Source organism: Anomaloglossus baeobatrachus, chromosome 6 (genome assembly GCF_048569485.1).
Source record: "Anomaloglossus baeobatrachus isolate aAnoBae1 chromosome 6, aAnoBae1.hap1, whole genome shotgun sequence".
In the NCBI taxonomy this organism is placed as follows: domain Eukaryota; kingdom Metazoa; phylum Chordata; class Amphibia; order Anura; family Aromobatidae; genus Anomaloglossus; species Anomaloglossus baeobatrachus.
In genome coordinates this window covers 7,038,642-7,061,157 of record NC_134358.1, presented here as the reverse complement: position 1 = coordinate 7,061,157, position 22,516 = coordinate 7,038,642, and the positions used below count along the sequence as shown (strand labels likewise).

Below are 22,516 nucleotides of genomic sequence, written 5' to 3'. Positions count from 1 at the left end.
CTGCTGCGGCGGCATGTTGGGGCAGTTGTCAGGCGATCCCCGGTGGCTGTGGTGCATGCCTCCTACCTAACAGCACGTGATGGATTGTTGGTGCACCAGCGCCCGATACATTAGTGATAGGCGCAGAATCCAATTTGGTCCAAGAAGTAGCATTAAAGTAGGATCCTGAACACAGAATAAGTCGTCTGTGCAATCTGCGCGGTTCTGCCCCCGACCCCACATGCACCGCACACAGTCTGAGGCTGCGCAGAGGCACGCGGAGCTCCTGAGGCTCCGTAATACTGTACCCTATATGTGCCTCTATAGAAGGCAGGTATACAATAAAGCCTGGGCACGGCTATGGGTGTATTATTGCAGCACATGAGGCTTTCGTCCATGCTCACAGATTGAGGACAGGACAGGTGATAAATGCCTGACAGCCGGGGGTCCCACTGAGCAATAGAAAGAAGGGTCCCGAGGCCCCGCTATTCCTCGCTGCCTCGGCAATCACTAATGTCCTGGTCCATCGTGGAGATCCAGAGCATGGAGTGTAGAGGAGGCGAGCGGACACACCCAGCGCTGCGGCCCCACATCATTCATCAGTCGCCGGCTGCTGTGTCCTCCGCTGCTGTGTCCTCCGCCTGTACATAGATTATTGATGAGTGGCCGTATAACGCTCGTCTACCGGTCCAGCAGCAGATCAGAGACGAGAGGGAGGAGGGACGATTGCACATCTGCAGGCAGAGAGGGTCACCCAGGAACGCGGATGGACGGGCGCAGTGCCAACACCTTCCCCAATACACTGAGCTGATCTGTGACCTCCGGTGAACCCTCCTCAGGGAAGGTCACTGTGACGAGGTCCTACTCCCATATCACACAATCAACAGAGCGAGAGATGGCGGTACAATCCAAAGAGCATTTATTCCAAGCAAGTCAAATGGTCCATAACATAATCCACCACACAGAGGGTAAAAATAGTCCAGAAATATGAATATAATCCAATAAGCGATAAATGTCCAGGTCTCTCTGAGGAGCCGCAGCTGTTCCCTCAGAGGTTCCATCTTCCTGCTTCACTCCTGAAGTTCTCAGACAGACTGCCTGAATCTCACAGGTAAGCAGAGAGGTTAGGTGGATTCCAGGCCCCCTCCCCCAGACCTAGGGATAGAAGCGCTTCAAGAAGCTGCAACCGTGCACTACAGGGGGTGATTACCTACAGACAATACAATGTACACGCGAGCAGTACAAATAATGGACAGTGAACCACGCTTAAATAGGAATCCGCACAACATGATACATAACCCCCATTATCCCACCATTACAGTCACGTCCACACACATCCCACATCAGAAGGATATTAGCCGCAGCAAATCTACAGCCACAAAATGCTCTGGAACTTGTGTCCTGTTTATTGAGGTTTAAATCCCGAGCGCAGGTCGTCTCCGAAATGTACGGATGAGGTTCCTCTATAACTGCTGGTACAGGAACCGCCCACGTGAGCGGTCAGAGCGGAGAAACGTCCACGTGAGCGGTCAGAGCGGAGAAACGTCCACGTGAGCGGTCAGAGCGCAGAAACGTCCACGTGAGCGGTCAGAGCGCAGAAACGTCCACGTGAGCGGTCAGAGCGCAGAAACGTCCACGTGAGCGGTCAGAGCGCAGAAACGTCCACGTGAGCGGTCAGAGCGCAGAAACGTCCACGTGAGCGGTCAGAGCAGAGAAACGTCCACGTGAGCGGTCAGAGCAGAAAACACTGACATGAGCGGTCAGAGCGCAGAAACGCCCACGTGAGCGGGGCAGAGCGCAGAAACGTCCACGTGAGCGGGGCAGAGCGCAGAAACGTCCACGTGAGCGGGCAGAGCGCAGAAACGTCCACGTGAGCGGGCAGAGCGCAGAAACGTCCACGTGAGCGGGCAGAGCGCAGAAACGTCCACGTGAGCGGGCAGAGCGCAGAAACGTCCACGTGAGCGGGCAGAGCGCAGAAACGTCCACGTGAGCGGGCAGAGCGCAGAAACGTCCACGTGAGCGGGCAGAGCGCAGAAACGTCCACGTGAGCGGGCAGAGCGCAGAAACGTCCACGTGAGCGGGCAGAGCGCAGAAACGTCCACGTGAGCGGGCAGAGCGCAAAAACGTCCACGTGAGCGGGCAGAGCGCAAAAACGTCCACGTGAGCGGCAGAACGCAGAAACACCCACATGAGCGGTCAGAGCTGAGAAATATCCACGTGAGTGGTCAGAGCTGAGAAATATCCACGTGAGTGGTCAGAGCTGAGAAATATCCACGTGAGTGGTCAGAGCTGAGAAATGTCCACGTGAGTGGTCAGAGCTGAGAAATGTCCACGTGAGCGGTAAGAGCAGAGAAACGTCCACGTGAGCGGTCAGAGCAGAGAAACGTCCACGTGAGCGGTAAGAGCAGAGAAACGTCCACGTGAGCGGTCAGAGCAGAGAAACGTCCACGTGAGCGGTCAGAGCAGAGAAACGTCCACGTGAGCGGTCAGAGCAGAGAAACGTCCACGTGAGCGGTCAGAGCAGAGAAACGTCCACGTGAGCGGTCAGAGCAGAGAAACGTCCACGTGAGCGGTCAGAGCAGAGAAACGTCCACGTGAGCGGTCAGAGCAGAGAAACGTCCACGTGAGCGGTCAGAGCAGAGAAACGTCCACGTGAGCGGTCAGAGCAGAGAAACGTCCACGTGAGCGGTCAGAGCAGAGAAACGTCCACGTGAGCGGTCAGAGCAGAGAAACGTCCACGTGAGCGGTCAGAGCAGAGAAACGTCCAAGTGAGCGGTCAGAGCAGAGAAACGTCCACGTGAGCGGTTGGAGCGGAGATAACACAGGGTGGATTACACTGGAGCAGGAGCGAGCTGATCTAGCGAGCGGTGAACGAGCCAGTGACACATTTCTATAATAATAACACCAGTTTCCTCCTGTCTCGTCTCCGGCGCTCGGTTTTTCACTACCTCGGCTTCCCCCATGTAATCTGCTGTCACACGGATTATCGCTCGCTCGGCTCTCCTCCTGTGACGTCTGCCAGTACGTTTATTGTTAGCTCCAGTTTCCTCCTGTCTCATCTACTATCGCACGGTTTTCTCTTGCTCGGCTTTCCTCCTGTCTCATCTACTATCGCACGGTTTTCTCTTGCTCGGCTTTCCTCCTGTCTCATCTACTATCGCACGGTTTTCTCTTGCTCGGCTTTCCTCCTGTCTCATCTACTATCGCACGGTTTTCTCTTGCTCGGCTTTCCTCCTGTCTCATACTATCGCAGGGTTTTCTCTTGCTCGGCTTTCCTCCTGTCTCATCTACTATCGCATGGTTTTCTCTTGCTCGGCTTTCCTCCTGTCTCATCTACTATTGCATGGTTTTCTCTTGCACGGCTTTCCTCCTGTCTCATCTACTATCACACGGTTTTCTCTTGCTCGGCTTTCCTCCTGTCTCATATACTATCGCACGGTTTTCTCTTGCTCGGCTTTCCTCCTGTCTCATATATTATCGCACGGTTTTCTCTTGCTCGGCTTTCCTCCTGTCTCATATACTATCACACGGTTTTCTCTTGCTCGGCTTTCCTCCTGTCTCATCTACTATCGCACGGTTTTCTCTTGCTCGGCTTTCCTCCTGTCTCATCTACTATCACACGGTTTTCTCTTGCTCGGCTTTCCTCCTGTCTCATATACTATCGCAGGGTTTTCTCTTGCTCGGCTTTCCTCCTGTCTCATCTACTATCGCACGGTTTTCTCTTGCTCGGCTTTCCTCCTGTCTCATACTATCGCACGGTTTTCTCTTGCTCGGCTTTCCTCCTTTTCGTCTACTATCGCACAGTTTTTCTCTTGCTCAGCTTTCCTCCTTTTCGTCTACTATCGCACAGTTTTTCTCTTGCTCGGCTTTCCTCCTGTCTCATATACTATCGCACGGTTTTCTCTTGCTCGGCTTTCCTCCGGTCTCATCTACTATCACACGGTTTTCTCTTGCTCGGCTTTCCTCCTGTCTCATCTACTATCACACGGTTTTCTCTTGCTCGGCTTTCCTCCTGTCTCATCTACTATCACACGGTTTTCTCTTGCTCGGCTTTCCTCCTGTCTCATCTACTATCACACGGTTTTCTCTTGCTCGGCTTTCCTCCTGTCTCATCTACTATCGCACGGTTTTCTCTTGCTCGGCTTTCCTCCTGTCTCATACTATCGCACGGTTTTCTCTTGCTCGGCTTTCCTCCTTTTCGTCTACTATCGCACAGTTTTTCTCTTGCTCGAATTTCCTCCTTTTCGTCTACTATCGCACAGTTTTTCTCTTGCTCGGCTTTCCTCCTTTTCGTCTACTATCGCACAGTTTTTCTCTTGCTCGGCTTTCCTCCTTTTCATCTACTATCGCATGGTTTTCCGCTCGTTTGGCTTTCCTCCTGTCTCGTCTGCTAACGAAAAGACTCCTTTCACACCAACATGAGGCATACAGCCAAGGGATACATTTTTGTTTATTTCCCCAAGTGAAAAAATTTATATATATTTATCCAACCGACCGCCATCTGCCACTGAACAAGGGATAACATGGCTAACGCATTTCACCAGACTGGACGACTGATAATGGTGCGATGCCTTCCGTCTTATAAGCCGAAACTTGGAATGGATCGGACAAGGAGAAAAAGTATCGGAAATATTCTGGTCCACATCTGCACTCTGATCAAAAGGTGCCCTCATCACCCTGGCACAAACCTGTGCACCAGCTGCCGAAATAGCACCCCACATGAACACCCTAAAATATTAGGCCCCTTGGCCAGCAGGGATTTGCCAGGGATGATCGAAGTAGGGCCCCCGGGGGCCGGAGAGCGCAGCCCGGAGGCTTTAGGAACTCTCGTAGAAATGAATGTTGGGAGCCGCACATGCTCAGGGGTACAGCGGGACCCCAATCTATAGATGCGGACCCCAGGCTATTGTAGTGTATCCCGTGCACTGAAAACATCTGGACCTTTACCCTGAAAAGATTGGAACTTCTCACCATTTGCAATACATCTGCTCGCTGTCAGTGAATGGGAACACTTGTTTAGATCGGAGGCAGAAAACCTGCCCTCACTGAGCGGCTGATTCTGTTACAGTGTTACAGTGTGTCGGCGCAGTTACAGCTCAGAACAGCGAGACAAGATGTAGCCGGATCTGCGACGCAGAGAAGCTGCATACGTTTCCACTTCACCAGGGCTGAGCTCCACAGTTGGAGCAGCGTTAGGTGCCCCGAGTGCTGGCAGACAACATACGAGATCTGGGCCCCGCAGACGGGCAGGACTCCTGGCAGCGGCACCAGTGCAGTATGTCACTACAAGATGCCAACTCGCAATACTATGTGAAGACGAGTGGCGCAACCGGAAGAATGGAGATCGCTCTCCGAACACAGACGTATGCAAAACCGTGCCACTACCGGAGATATACATAGCCCGGGCTGCAGAGCGCCACCGCTCCCCCGGACCGCACACATCACGCTGCTGGCACCGGAGATATACATAGCCCGGGCTGCAGAGCGCCACCGCTCCCCCAGACCGCACACATCACGCTGCCGGCACCAGAGATATACATAGCCCGGGCTGCAGAGCGCCACCGCCCCCCCCGACCGCACACATCACGCTGCTGGCACCGGAGATATACATAGCCCGGGCTGCAGAGCGCCACCGCCCCCCCCGACCGCACACATCACGCTGCCGGCACCGGAGATATACATAGCCCGGGCTGCAGAGCGCCACCGCTCCCCCGGACCGCACACATCACGCTGCTGGCACCGGAGATATACATAGCCCGGGCTGCAGAGCGCCACCGCTCCCCCAGACCGCACACATCACGCTGCCGGCACCAGAGGTATACATAGCCCGGGCTGCAGAGCGCCACCGCCCCCCCCGACCGCACACATCACGCTGCCGGCACCAGAGGTATACATAGCCCGGGCTGCAAAGTGCCACCGCCCCCCCGGACCGCACACATCACGCTGCCGGCACCAGAGATATACATAGCCCGGGCTGCAGAGTGCCACCGCTCCCCCGGACCGCACACATCACGCTGCCGGCACCGGAGATATACATAGCCCGGGCTGCAGAGTGCCACCACTCTCCAGGACTGCACACATCACACTGCCGGCACCGGAGATATACATAGCCCGGGCTGCAGAGTGCCACCACTCTCCAGGACTGCACACATCACACTGCCGGCACCGGAGATATACATAGCCCGGGCTGCAGAGTGCCACCGCTCTCCAGGACCGCACACATCACGCTGCCGGGACCGGAGATATACATAGCCCGGGCTGCAGAGTGCCACCGCTCTCGCAGAGTGCCACCGCTCTCCAGGACCGCACACATGCCGGCGGCTCCTCCATCCGGCCTCCTGCTGGGAGCGCTCTACACTGGTGGGCATCACGCTGCCGGCACCGGAGGGGGCACACGGCATTAATACATCAAGGCAAATTACAAGCTCAGAAAATGGACAATAAGGGTCTGATCTCATGTGTTTAGAGCTCATCAGGGGCCGCGTCGACCCCCCGGGCAGCAGTGTGATCGCAGCGGAGGGCGGCTCAGTGGCATCGCTGCAGATAGAACATGTGCCCTGAATACCAAGCAGCCGCGGCATCCGTGTCACCTAATCCAACCTGTCACAACACAGCGAGATGAGCAGATGAGCCCTCATCATCATCATCATCGCCGGCAGAATGAAAGAGGATCACAAGCCTGAGCAGGAAATCCTCCCTCGTAATGTCCCTCAATCTCCGGCCCCCGCACCTCCTGGGAGACGCCAGCAATGCACCGCCGCAGCCGCGGGGCCCGAGATACCACCGCCGGAGCCAGCAATGACCGGCCTGTGCCCGCTGTATATATATATATATATATATATATATATATATATATATATATATATATATATATATATATATCCAGCCGCAGCCAGCAATGCCCGCTGTGTACAGCAATGGCCGGCCTGTGCCCGCTGTATATATATATATATCCAGCCGCAGCCAGCAATGCCCGCTGTGTACAGCAATGGCCGGCCTGTGCCCGCTGTATATATATATATATCCAGCCGCAGCCAGCAATGCCCGCTGTGTACAGCAATGGCCGGCCTGTGCCCGCTGTATATATATATATATCCAGCCGCAGCCAGCAATGCCCGCTGTGTACAGCAATGGCCGGCCTGTGCCCGCTGTATATATATATATCCAGCCGCAGCCAGCAATACCCGCTGTGTACAGCAATGGCCGGCCTGTGCCCGCTGTATATATATATCCAGCCGCAGCCAGCAATACCCGCTGTGTACAGCAATGGCCGGCCTGTGCCCGCTGTATATATATATATCCAGCCGCAGCCAGCAATACCCGCTGTGTACAGCAATGGCCGGCCTGTGCCCGCTGTATATATATATCCAGCCGCAGCCAGCAATACCCGCTGTGTACAGCAATGGCCGGCCTGTGCCCGCTGTATATATATATATATATCCAGCTGCAGCCAGCAATGCCCGCTGTGTACAGCAATGGCCGGCCTGTGCCCGCTGTATATATATATCCAGCCGCAGCTAGCAATGCCCGCTGTGTACAGCAATGGCCGGCCTGTGCCCACTGTATATATATATCCAGCCGCAGCTAGCAATGCCCGCTGTGTACAGCAATGGCCGGCCTGTGCCCGCTGTATATATATATCCAGCCGCAGATAGCAATGCCCGGCCTGTGCCCGCTGTATATATATCCAGCCGCAGCCAGCAATACCCGCTGTGTACAGCAATGGCCGGCCTGTGCCCGCTGTATATATATATCCAGCCGCAGCTAGCAATGCCCGCTGTGTACAGCAATGGCCGGCCTGTGCCCGCTGTATATATATATCCAGCCGCAGCTAGCAATGCCCGGCCTGTGCCCGCTGTATATATATCCAGCCGCAGCCAGCAATACCCGCTGTGTACAGCAATGGCCGGCCTGTGCCCGCTGTATATATATATATATATATATCCAGCCGCAGCCAGCAATGCCCGCTGTGTACAGCAATGGCCGGCCTGTGCCCGCTGTATATATATATATATCCAGCCGCAGCCAGCAATACCCGCTGTGTACAGCAATGGCCGGCCTGTGCCCGCTGTATATATATATCCAGCCGCAGATAGCAATGCCCGCTGTGTACAGCAATGGCCGGCCTGTGCCCGCTGTATATATATATCCAGCCGCAGATAGCAATGCCCGCTGTGTACAGCAATGGCCGGCCTGTGCCCGCTGTATATATATCCAGCCGCAGCTAGCAATGCCCGCTGTGTACAGCAATGGCCGGCCTGTGCCCGCTGTATATATATATCCAGCCGCAGCTAGCAATGCCCGCTGTGTACAGCAATGGCCGGCCTGTGCCCGCTGTATATATATATCCAGCCGCAGCTAGCAATGCCCGCTGTGTACAGCAATGGCCGGCCTGTGCCCGCTGTATATATATATCCAGCCGCAGCTAGCAATGCCCGCTGTGTACAGCAATGGCCGGCCTGTGCCCGCTGTATATATATATCCAGCCGCAGCCAGCAATACCCGCTGTGTACAGCAATGGCCGGCCTGTGCCCGCTGTATATATATAAGCAGCCGCAGATAGCAATGCCCGCTGTGTACAGCAATGGCCGGCCTGTGCCCGCTGTATATATATATCCAGCCGCAGCCAGCAATACCCGCTGTGTACAGCAATGGCCGGCCTGTGCCCGCTGTATATATATCCAGCCGCAGCCAGCAATACCCGCTGTGTACAGCAATGGCCGGCCTGTGCCCGCTGTATATATATAAGCAGCCGCAGATAGCAATGCCCGCTGTGTACAGCAATGGCCGGCCTGTGCCCACTGTATATATATATATCCAGCCGCAGCCAGCAATGCCCGCTGTATACAGCAATGGCCGGCCTGTGTCCGCTGTATATATATAAGCAGCCGCAGATAGCAATGCCCGCTGAGTACAGCAATGGCCGGCCTGTGCCCACTGTGTATATATATCCAGCCGCAGCCAGCAATGCCCGCTGAGTACAGCAATGGCCGGCCTGTGCCCGCTGTATATATATATCCAGCCGCAGCCAGCAATGCCCGCTGTGTACAGCAATGGCCGGCCTGTGCCCACTGTATATATATATATCCAGCCGCAGATAGCAATGCCCGCTGTATACAGCAATGGCCGGCCTGTGCCCGCTGTATATATATATATATCCAGCCGCAGCCAGCAATGCCCGCTGTGTACAGCAATGGCCGGCCTGTGCCCGCTGTATATATATATCCAGCCGCAGCCAGCAATGCCCGCTGTGTACAGCAATGGCCGGCCTGTGCCCGCTGTATATATATATATATCCAGCCGCAGCCAGCGCAATGCCCGCTGTGTACAGCAATGGCCGGCCTGTGCCCGCTGTATATATATATCCAGCCGCAGCCAGCAATGCCCGCTGTGTACAGCAATGGCCGGCCTGTGCCCGCTGTATATATATATATATATATCCAGCCGCAGCGAGCAATGCCCGCTGTGTACAGCAATGGCCGGCCTGTGCCCGCTGTATATATATATCCAGCCGCAGCCAGCAATGCCCGCTGTGTACAGCAATGGCCGGCCTGTGCCCGCTGTATATATATATATATCCAGCCGCAGCCAGCAATGCCCGCTGTGTACAGATATGGCCGGCCTGTGCCCGCTGTATATATATATATCCAGCCGCAGCCGGCAATGCCCGCTGTGTACAGCAATAGCCGGCCTGTGCCCGCTGTATATATATATATCCAGCCGCAGCCAGAAATGCCCGCTGTATACAGCAATGGCCGGCCTGTGCCCGCTGTATATATATAAGCAGCCGCAGATAGCAATGCCCGCTGTGTACAGCAATGGCCGGCCTGTGCCCGCTGTATATATATCCAGCCGCAGCCAGCAATACTCGCTGTGTACAGCAATGGCCGGCCTGTGCCCGCTGTATATATATATCCAGCCGCAGCTAGCAATGCCCGCTGTGTACAGCAATGGCCGGCCTTTGCCCGCTGTATATATATATATCCAGCCGCAGCCAGCAATGCCCGCTGTGTACAGCAATGGCCGGCCTGTGCCCGCTGTATATATATATCCAGCCGCAGCCAGCAATGCCCGCTGTGTACAGCAATGGCCGGCCTGTGCCCGCTGTATATATATATATCCAGCCACAGCGAGCAATGCCCACTGTGTACAGCAATGGCCGGCCTGTGCCCGCTGTATATATATATCCAGCCGCAGCTAGCAATGCCCGCTGTGTACAGCAATGGCCGGCCTATGCCCGCTGTATATATATATCCAGCCGCAGCTAGCAATGCCCGCTGTGTACAGCAATGGCCGGCCTGTGCCCGCTGTATATATATATCCAGCCGCAGCTAGCAATGCCCGCTGTGTACAGCAATGGCCGGCCTGTGCCCGCTGTATATATATATATATATATATATATATATATATATATATATATATATATATATATATATATATATATATATATATATATATATCCAGCCGCAGCTAGCAATGCCCGCTGTGTACAGCAATGGCCGGCCTGTGCCCGCTGTATATATATATCCAGCCGCAGCTAGCAATGCCCGCTGTGTACAGCAATGGCCGGCCTGTGCCCGCTGTATATATATATCCAGCCGCAGCCAGCAATGCCCGCTGTGTACAGCAATGGCCGGCCTGTGCCCGCTGTATATATATATATCCAGCCGCAGCTAGCAATGCCCGCTGTGTACAGCAATGGTCGGCCTGTGCCCGCTGTATATATATATCCAGCCGCAGCTAGCAATGCCTGCTGTGTACAGCAATGGCCGGCCTGTGCCCGCTGTATATATATATCCAGCCGCAGCCAGCAATGCCCCCTGTGTACAGCAATGGCCGGCCTGTGCCCGCTGTATATATATATATCCAGCCGCAGCTAGCAATGCCTGCTGTGTACAGCAATGGCCGGCCTGTGCCCGCTGTATATATATATCCAGCCGCAGCCAGCAATGCCCGCTGTGTACAGCAATGGCCGGCCTGTGCCCGCTGTATATATATATATCCAGCTGCAGCCAGCAATGCCCGCTGTGTACAGCAATGGCCGGCCTGTGCCCGCTGTATATATATATCCAGCCGCAGCCAGCAATACCCGCTGTGTACAGCAATGGCCGGCCTGTGCCCGCTGTATATATATATCCAGCCGCAGCCAGCAATACCCGCTGTGTACAGCAATGGCCGGCCTGTGCCCGCTGTATATATATATCCAGCCGCAGCTAGCAATGCCCGCTGTGTACAGCAATGGCCGGCCTGTGCCCGCTGTATATATATATCCAGCCGCAGCTAGCAATGCCCGCTGTGTACAGCAATGGCCGGCCTGTGCCCGCTGTATATATATATCCAGCCGCAGCTAGCAATGCCCGCTGTGTACAGCAATGGCCGGCCTGTGCCCGCTGTATATATATATATCCAGCCGCAGCTAGCAATGCCCGCTGTGTACAGCAATGGCCGGCCTGTGCCCGCTGTATATATATATATATATATATATATATATATATATATATATATATATATATATCCAGCCGCAGCTAGCAATGCCCGCTGTGTACAGCAATGGCCGGCCTGTGCCCGCTGTATATATATATCCAGCCGCAGCTAGCAATGCCCGCTGTGTACAGCAATGGCCGGCCTGTGCCCGCTGTATATATATATCCAGCCGCAGCCAGCAATGCCCGCTGTGTACAGCAATGGCCGGCCTGTGCCCGCTGTATATATATATATCCAGCCGCAGCTAGCAATGCCCGCTGTGTACAGCAATGGTCGGCCTGTGCCCGCTGTATATATATATCCAGCCGCAGCCAGCAATGCCCGCTGTGTACAGCAATGGCCGGCCTGTGCCCACTGTATATATATATATATATATATATATATATATATATATATATATATATATATATATATCCAGCCGCAGCCAGCAATGCCCGCTGTGTACAGCAGTGGCCGGCCTGTGCCCGCTGTATATATATATATCCAGCCGCAGCGAGCAATGCCCGCTGTGTACAGCAATGGCCGGCCTGTGCCCGCTGTATATATATATCCAGCCGCAGCTAGCAATGCCCGCTGTGTACAGCAATGGCCGGCCTGTGCCCGCTGTATATATATATCCAGCCGCAGCTAGCAATGCCCGCTGTGTACAGCAATGGCCGGCCTGTGCCCGCTGTATATATATATCCAGCCGCAGCTAGCAATGCCCGCTGTGTACAGCAATGGCCGGCCTGTGCCCGCTGTATATATATATATCCAGCCGCAGCCAGCAATGCCCGCTGTGTACAGCAATGGCCGGCCTGTGCCCGCTGTATATATATATCCAGCCGCAGCCAGCAATACCCGCTGTGTACAGCAATGGCCGGCCTGTGCCCGCTGTATATTATATATCCAGCCGCAGCCAGCAATACCCGCTGTGTACAGCAATGGCCGGCCTGTGCCCGCTGTATATATATATCCAGCCGCAGCTAGCAATGCCCGCTGTGTACAGCAATGGCCGGCCTGTGCCCGCTGTATATATATATCCAGCCGCAGCTAGCAATGCCCGCTGTGTACAGCAATGGCCGGCCTGTGCCCGCTGTATATATATATCCAGCCGCAGCTAGCAATGCCCGCTGTGTACAGCAATGGCCGGCCTGTGCCCGCTGTATATATATATCCAGCCGCAGCCAGCAATGCCCGCTGTGTACAGCAATGGCCGGCCTGTGCCCGCTGTATATATATATATCCAGCCGCAGCTAGCAATGCCCGCTGTGTACAGCAATGGTCGGCCTGTGCCCGCTGTATATATATATCCAGCCGCAGCTAGCAATGCCTGCTGTGTACAGCAATGGCCGGCCTGTGCCCGCTGTATATATATATCCAGCCGCAGCCAGCAATGCCCCCTGTGTACAGCAATGGCCGGCCTGTGCCCGCTGTATATATATATCCAGCCGCAGCCAGCAATGCCCCCTGTGTACAGCAATGGCCGGCCTGTGCCCGCTGTATATATATATATCCAGCCGCAGCTAGCAATGCCTGCTGTGTACAGCAATGGCCGGCCTGTGCCCGCTGTATATATATATATCCAGCCGCAGCCAGCAATGCCCGCTGTGTACAGCAATGGCCGGCCTGTGCCCGCTGTATATATATATATCCAGCTGCAGCCAGCAATGCCCGCTGTGTACAGCAATGGCCGGCCTGTGCCCGCTGTATATATATATCCAGCCGCAGATAGCAATGGCCTACACACAGATAAGATGCTGAGGAGACCCCGTATTAACCCTTCCCTCCCCTCACACACAGATAAGATGCTGAGTAGACCCCGTATTAACCCTTCCCTCCCCTCACACACAGGTAAGATGCTGATGATGCCCCGTATTAACCCTTCCCTCCCCTCACACACAGGTAAGATGCTGATGGGGCCCCATATTAACCCTTCCCTCTCCTCACACACAGGTAAGATGCTGATGATGCCGTGTATTAACCCTTCCCTCTCCTCACACACAGATAAGATGCTGAGGAGACCCCATATTAACCCTTCCCTCCCCTCACACACAGATAAGATGCTGATGATGCCCCGTATTAACCCTTCCCTCTCCTCACACACAGATAAGATGCTGAGGAGACCCCATATTAACCCTTCCCTCCCCTCACACACAGATAAGATGCTGAGAAGACCCCGTATTAACCCTTCCCTCCCCTCACACACATAAGATGCTGAGGAGACCACGTATTAACCCTTCCCTCCCCTCACACACAGGTAAGATGCTGAGGAGACCCCGTATTAACCCTTCCCTCCCCTCACACACAGATAAGATGCTGAGGAGACCACGTATTAACCCTTCCCTCCCCTCACACACAGGTAATATGCTGAGGAGACCCCATATTAACCCTTCCCTCCCCTCACACACAGATAAGATGCTGAGGAGACCCCATATTAACCCTTCCCTCCCCTCACACACAGGTAAGATGCTGAGTAGACCCCGTATTAACCCTTCCCTCCCCTCACACACATAAGATGCTGAGGAGGCCCCATATTAACCCTTCCCTCCCCTCACACACAGGTAAGATGCTGAGAAGACCCCATATTAACCCTTCCCTCCCCTCACACACAGATAAGATGCTGAGGAGACCCCATATTAACCCTTCCCTCCCCTCACACACAGATAAGATGCTGAGGAGACCCCGTATTAACCCTTCCCTCCCCTCACACACAGGTAAGATGCTGAGTAGACCCCGTATTAACCCTTCCCTCCCCTCACACACATAAGATGCTGAGGAGGCCCCATATTAACCCTTCCCTCCCCTCACACACAGGTAAGATGCTGAGTAGACCCCGTATTAACCCTTCCCTCCCCTCACACACAGATAAGATGCTGAGGAGACCCCATATTAACCCTTCCCTCCCCTCACACACAGGTAAGATGCTGAGGAGACCCCATATTAACCCTTCCCTCCCCTCACACACAGGTAAGATGCTGAGTAGACCCCGTATTAACCCTTCCCTCCCCTCACACACATAAGATGCTGAGGAGGCCCCATATTAACCCTTCCCTCCCCTCACACACAGGTAAGATGCTGAGTAGACCCCGTATTAACCCTTCCCTCCCCTCACACACAGATAAGATGCTGATGGGGCCCCATATTAACCCTTCCCTCCCCTCACACACAGATAAGATGCTGAGGAGACCCCGTATTAACCCTTCCCTCCCCTCACACACAGGTAATATGCTGAGGAGACCCCATATTAACCCTTCCCTCCCCTCACACACAGATAAGATGCTGATGAGGCCCCATATTAACCCTTCCCTCCCCTCACACACAGATAAGATGCTGAGGAGACCCCGTATTAACCCTTCCCTCCCCTCACACACAGGTAAGATGCTGAGGAGACCCCATATTAACCCTTCCCTCTCCTCACACACAGGTAAGATGCTGATGATGCCGTGTATTAACCCTTCCCTCCCCTCACACACAGATAAGATGCTGAGGAGACCCCATATTAACCCTTCCCTCCCCTCACACACAGGTAATATGCTGAGGAGACCCCATATTAACCCTTCCCTCCCCTCACACACAGATAAGATGCTGAGGAGACCCCATATTAACCCTTCCCTCCCCTCACACACAGGTAAGATGCTGATGAGGCCCCATATTAACCCTTCCCTCCCCTCACACACAGATAAGATGCTGAGGAGGCTCCTGTATTAACCCTTCCCTCCCCTCACACACAGATAAGATGCTGAGAAGACCCCGTATTAACCCTTCCCTCCCCTCACACACAGATAAGATGCTGAGGAGACCCCATATTAACCCTTCCCTCCCCTCACACACAGGTAAGATGCTGAGGAGACCCCATATTAACCCTTCCCTCCCCTCACACACAGATAAGATGCTGAGGAGACCCCATATTAACCCTTCCCTCCCCTCACACACAGGTAATATGCTGAGGAGACCCCGTATTAACCCTTCCCTCCCCTCACACACAGATAAGATGCTGATGAGGCCCCGTATTAACCCTTCCCTCCCCTGACACACAGGTAAGATGCTGAGGAGACCCCATATTAACCCTTCCCTCCCCTCACACACAGATAAGATGCTGATGAGACCCCGTATTAACCCTTCCCTCCCCTCACACACAGATAAGATGCTGAGGAGACCACGTATTAACCCTTCCTTCCCCTCACACACAGGTAAAATGCTGAGTAGACCCCATATTAACCCTTCCCTCCCCTCACACACAGATAAGATGCTGATGAGGCCCCATATTAACCCTTCCCTCCCCTAACACACAGATAAGATGCTGAGAAGACCCCGTATTAACCCTTCCCTCCCCTCACACACAGATAAGATGCTGAGGAGACCCCGTATTAACCCTTCCCTCCCCTCACACACAGGTAAGATGCTGAGGAGACCCCATATTAACCCTTCCCTCCCCTCACACACAGATAAGATGCTGAGGAGGCCCCATATTAACCCTTCCCTCCCCTCACACACAGATAAGATGCTGATGAGACCCCGTATTAACCCTTCCCTCCCCTCACACACAGATAAGATGCTGAGGAGACCCCGTATTAACCCTTCCCTCCCCTCACACACATGTAAGATGCTGAGGAGACCCCGTATTAACCCTTCCCTCCCCTCACACACAGGTAATATGCTGAGGAGACCCCGTATTAACCCTTCCCTCCCCTCACACACAGATAAGATGCTGAGGAGACCCCGTATTAACCCTTCCCTCCCCTCACACACAGATAAGATGCTGAGGAGACCCCGTATTAACCCTTCCCTCTCCTCACACACAGGTAAGATGCTGAGGAGACCCTGTATTAACCCTTCCCTCCCCTCACACACAGGTAATATGCTGAGGAGACCCCGTATTAACCCTTCCCTCCCCTCATACACAGATAAGATGCTGATGAGGCCCCATATTAACCCTTCCCTCCCCTCACACACAGATAAGATGCTGATGAGGCCCCATATTAACCCTTCCCTCCCCTCAAACACAGATGAGATGCTGATGAGGCCCTGTATTAACCCTCCCCTCACACACAGATAAGATGCTGAGGAGACCCCATATTAACCCTTCCCTCCCCTCACACACAGATAAGATGCTGATGAGGCCCCATATTAACCCTTCCCTCCCCTCACACACAGATAAGATGCTGATGAGGCCCCATATTAACCCTTCCCTCCCCTCACACACACATAAGATGCTGATGAGGCCCCATATTAACCCTTCCCTCGCCTCACACACAGATAAGATGCTGATGAGGCCCCATATTAACCCTTCCCTCCCCTCACACACAGATAAGATGCTGATGAGGCCCCATATTAACCCTTCCCTCCCCTCACACACAGATAAGATACTGAGGAGGCCCCATATTAACCCTTCCCTCCCCTCACACACAGATAAGATGCTGATGAGGCCCCTTATTAACCCTTCCTTCCCCTCACACACAGATAAGATGCTGATGAGGCCCCATATTAACCCTTCCCTCCCCTCACACACAGATAAGATGCTGAGGAGACCCCGTATTAACCCTCCCTCCCCTCACACACAGATAAGATGCTGAGGAGACCCCGTATTAACCCTTCCCTCCCCTCACACACAGATAAGATGCTGAGGAGGCCCCATATTAACCCTTCCCTCCCCTCACACACAGGTAATATGCTGATGAGACCCCCGTATTAACCCTTCCCTCCCCTCACACACAGATAAGATGCTGAGGAGACCCCATATTAACCCTTCCCTCCCCTCACACACAGGTAATATGCTTAGGAGACCCCGTATTAACCCTTCCCTCCCCTCACACATAGATAAGATGCTGAGGAGACCCCATATTAACCCTTCCCTCCCCTCACACACAGATAAGATGCTGAGGAGACCCCGTATTAACCCTTCCCTCCCCTCACACACAGGTAATATGCTGAGGAGACCCCATATTAACCCTTCCCTCCCCTCACACACAGGTAATATGCTGAGGAGGCCCCATATTAACCCTTCCCTCCCCTCACACACAGGTAATATGCTGAGGAGACCCCGTATTAACCCTTCCCTCCCCTCACACACAGATAAGATGCTGAGGAGACCCCATATTAACCCTTCCCTCCCCTCACACACAGGTAATATGCTGAGGAGACCCCATATTAACCCTTCCCTCCCCTCACACACAGGTAATATGCTGAGGAGGCCCCGTATTAACCCTTCCCTCCCCTCACACACAGATAAGATGCTGAGGAGACCCCGTATTAACCCTTCCCTCTCCTCACACACAGATAAGATGCTGATGAGGCCCCATATTAACCCTTCCCTCTCCTCACACACAGGTAAGATGCTGATGAGGCCCCATATTAACCCTTCCCTCCCCTCACACACAGATAAGATGCTGAGGAGACCCCGTATTAACCCTTCCCTCCCCTCACACACAGATAAGATGCTGATGAGACCCCGTATTAACCCTTCCCTCCCCTCACACACAGGTAATATGCTGATGAGGCCGCGTATTAACCCTTCCCTCCCCTCACACACAGATAAGATGCTGAGAAGACCCCATATTAACCCTTCCCTCCCCTCACACACAGATAAGATGCTGAGGAGGCCCCATATTAACCCTCCCTCCCCTCACACACAGATAAGATGCTGAGGAGACCCCGTATTAACCCTTCCCTCCCCTCACACACAGATAAGATGCTGAGAAGACCCCGTATTAACCCTTCCCTCCCCTCACACACAGATAAGATGCTGAGGTGACCCCGTATTAACCCTTCCCTCTCCTCACACACAGATAAGAAACTGAGGAGACCCCATATTAACCCTTCCCTCCCCTCACACACAGATAAGATGCTGAGGAGACCCCGTATTAACCCTTCCCTCTCCTCACACACAGATAAGATGCTGAGGAGACCCCTTATTAACCCTTCCCTCCCCTCACACACAGATAAGATGCTGAGGAGACCCCATATTAACCCTTCCCTCCCCTCACACACAGATAAGATGCTGATGAGGCCCCATATTAACCCTTCCCTCCCCTCACACACAGATAAGATGCTGAGGAGACCCCATATTAACCCTTCCCTCCCCTCACACACAGATAAGATGCTGATGAGGCCCCTTATTAACCCTTCCCTCCCCTCACACACAGATAAGATACTGAGTAGACCCCATATTAACCCTTCCCTCCCCTCACACACAGGTAATATGCTGAGGAGACCCCATATTAACCCTTCCCTCCCCTCACACACAGGTAATATGCTGAGGAGACCCCGTATTAACCCTTCCCTCCCCTCACACACAGATAAGATGCTGAGAAGACCCCATATTAACCCTTCCCTCCCCTCACACACAGATAAGATGCTGAGGAGACCCCATATTAACCCTTCCCTCCCCTCACACACAGGTAATATGCTGAGGAGACCCCGTATTAACCCTTCCCTCCCCTCACACACAGATAAGATGCTGAGTAGACCCCATATTAACCCTTCCCTCCCCTCACACACAGGTAATATGCTGAGTAGACCCCATATTAACCCTTCCCTCCCCTCACACACAGATAAGATACTGAGTAGACCCCATATTAACCCTTCCCTCCCCTCACACACAGGTAAGATGCTGAGTAGACCCCGTATTAACCCTTCCCTCCCCTCACACACAGATAAGATACTGATGAGGCCCGGTATTAACCCTTCCCTCCCCTCACACACAGATAAGATACTGATGAGGCCCGGTATTAACCCTCCCTCCCCTCACACACAGATAAGATGCTGAGTAGACCCCATATTAACCCTTCCCTCCCCTCACACACAGGTAAGATGCTGAGGAGACCCCGTATTAACCCTTCCCTCCCCTCACACACAGGTAATATGCTGAGGAGACCCCGTATTAACCCTTCCCTCCCCTCACACACAGGTAATATGCTGAGGAGACCCCGTATTAACCCTTCCCTCCCCTCACACACAGATAAGATGCTGAGGAGACCCCATATTAACCCTTCCCTCCCCTCACACACAGGTAATATGCTGAGGAGACCCCGTATTAACCCTTCCCTCCCCTCACACACAGGTAATATGCTGAGGAGGCCCCGTATTAACCCTTCCCTCCCCTAACACACAGATAAGATGCTGAGGAGGCCCCATATTAACCCTTCCCTCCCCTCACACACAGATAAGATGCTGAGGAGGCCCCATATTAACCCTTCCCTCCCCTCACACACAGGTAATATGCTGAGGAGACCCCGTATTAACCCTTCCCTCTCCTCACACACAGATAAGATACTGAGGAGACCCCGTATTAACCCTTCCCTCTCCTCACACACAGATAAGATGCTGAGGAGACCCCGTATTAACCCTTCCCTCCCCTCACACACAGATAAGATGCTGAGAAGACCCCGTATTAACCCTTCCCTCCCCTCACACACAGGTAATATGCTGATGGGGCCCCGTATTAACCCTTCCCTCTCCTCACACACAGATAAGATGCTGAGGAGACCCCGTATTAACCCTTCCCTCCCCTCACACACAGATAAGATGCTGAGGAGACCCCATATTAACCCTTCCCTCCCCTCACACACAGGTAAGATGGTGAGGAGACCCCGTATTAACCCTTCCCTCCCCTCACACATGCGGAGGATGCTGCGGTTACCTCTCCGCCATCTTCCCGGTGGTGCTGGTGTCTCGTTCCTCCGTTGCCGGTGTCCCCGGGGTCTCCGGGCCCTGCGCTGGGGGTTAGGAGGGAGCTCGGGAGGCCATGAGGACGAGGAGGACGGATGTGGCGGAGGATGAGGCCGCCCGTCCCCCCCGCGGTCACCGACAATCCTCTCCCTCTCTCCTCTCTGTCAGGGAGCGGGGCCGCGCAGGCGAGAGACAACGCGCGCCCACGTGCAGTCACCTGCTGCTGAGCGCGTCCCCGAGCAGCGCGCCCCCGAGACAGCAGCAGGTGCGGGGCCGCGCGCGTCATCACATGTGATTATTATATGTGATTATTATGTGATTATTATGTGTGATTATTATGTGTGATTATTATATGTGATTATTATGTGATTATTATGTGTGATTATTATGTGTGATTATTATATGTGATTATTATATGTGATTATTATGTGTGATTATTATATGTGATTATTATGTGATTATTATGTGTGATTATTATGTGTGATTATTATATCTGATTATTATATGTGATTATTATGTGTGATTATTATATGTGATTATTATGTGTGATTATTATGTGTGATTATTATATCTGATTATTATGTGTGATTATTATATCTCATTATTATATGTGATTATTATATGTGATTATTATGTGTGATTATTATGTGTGATTATTATATGTGATTATTATATGTGATTATTATGTGTGATTATTATGTGTGATTATTATGTGTGATTATTATGTGATTATTATGTGTGATTATTATATGTGATTATTATGTGTGATTATTATATGTGATTATTATGTGTGATTATTATATCTGATTATTATATGTGATTAGTATGTGTGATAATTATGTGTGATTATTATATGTGATTATTATGTGTGATTATTATGTGTGATTATTATGTGTGATTATTATATGTGATTATTATGTGTGATTATTATGTGTGATTATTATATGTGATTATTATATCTGATTATTATATCTGATTATGTGTGATTATTATATCTGATTATTATATCTGATTATGTGTGATTATTATATGTGATTATTATGTGTGATTATTATGTGATTATTATGTGTGATTATTATGTGTGATTATTATGTGATTATTATGTGTGATTATTATGTGTGATTATTATATGTGATTATTATGTGTGATTATTATATGTGATTATTATGTGTGATTATTATATCTGATTATTATATGTGATTATTATGTGTGATAATTATGTGTGATTATTATATGTGATTATTATGTGTGATTATTATGTGTGATTATTATATGTGATTATTATGTGTGATTATTATGTGTGATTATTATGTGTGATTATTATATGTGATTATTATATCTGATTATTATATCTGATTATTATGTGTGATTATTATATGTGATTATTATATCGGATTATTATGTGTGATTATTATATCTGATTATTATGTGTGATTATTATATCTGATTATTATATCTGATTATTATGTGTGATTATTATATGTGATTATTATGTGTGATTATTATATGTGATTATTATATGTGATTATTATATCTGATTATTATGTGTGATTATTATATCTGATTATTATATCTGATTATATCTGATTATTATGTGTGATTATTATATCTGATTATTATATCTGATTATATCTGATCATTATGTGTGATTATTATATCTGATTATTATATGTGATTATTATGTGTGATTATTATGTGTGATTATTATATCTGATTATTATGTGTGATTATTATATCTGATTATTATGTGTGATTATTATGTGTGATTATTATATCTGATTATTATGTGCGATTATTATATCTGATTATTATATGTGATTATTATGTGTGATTATTATATGTGATTATTATGTGTGATTATTATGTGTGATTATTATGTGTGATTATTATATGTGATTATGTGTGATTATTATATGTGATTATTATATGTGATTATTATGTGTGATTATTATATGTGATTATTATATGTGATTATTATATCTGATTATTATGTGTGATTATTATATCTGATTATTATGTGTGATTAATATATCTGATTATTATATCTGATTATAATGTGTGATTATTATATCTGATTATATCTGATTATATGTGATTATTATGTGTGATTATTATATCTGATTATTATATCTGATTATATCTGATTATTACGTGTGATTATTATATCTGATTATTATATCTGATTATTATGTGTGATTATTATATCTGATTATTATATCTGATTATGTGTGATTATTATATCTGATTATTATATCTGATTATATCTGATTATTATGTGTGATTATTATATCTGATTATTATGTGTGATTATTATATCTGATTATTATATCTGATTATATCTGATTATAATGTGTGATTATTATATGTGATTATTATATCTGAATATTATGTGTGATTATTATGT

General features: G+C 50.7%; 1 protein-coding gene across 1 annotated transcript in view; it reads right to left on the bottom strand.

Annotated features, from left to right (window-relative positions):
- Positions 1 to 20,307, bottom strand: part of ARHGAP39 (Rho GTPase activating protein 39) — a 168,388-nt gene extending 148,081 nt beyond the window's left edge. The window contains exon 1 of the mRNA XM_075352687.1: positions 20,084 to 20,307. Within this exon, the coding sequence (XP_075208802.1) occupies positions 20,084 to 20,094 (11 nt within the window). The 5' untranslated portion in view covers positions 20,095 to 20,307. The remainder of the gene's footprint in view (positions 1 to 20,083) is intronic.
- Positions 20,308 to 22,516: the final 2,209 nt, after the last annotated feature.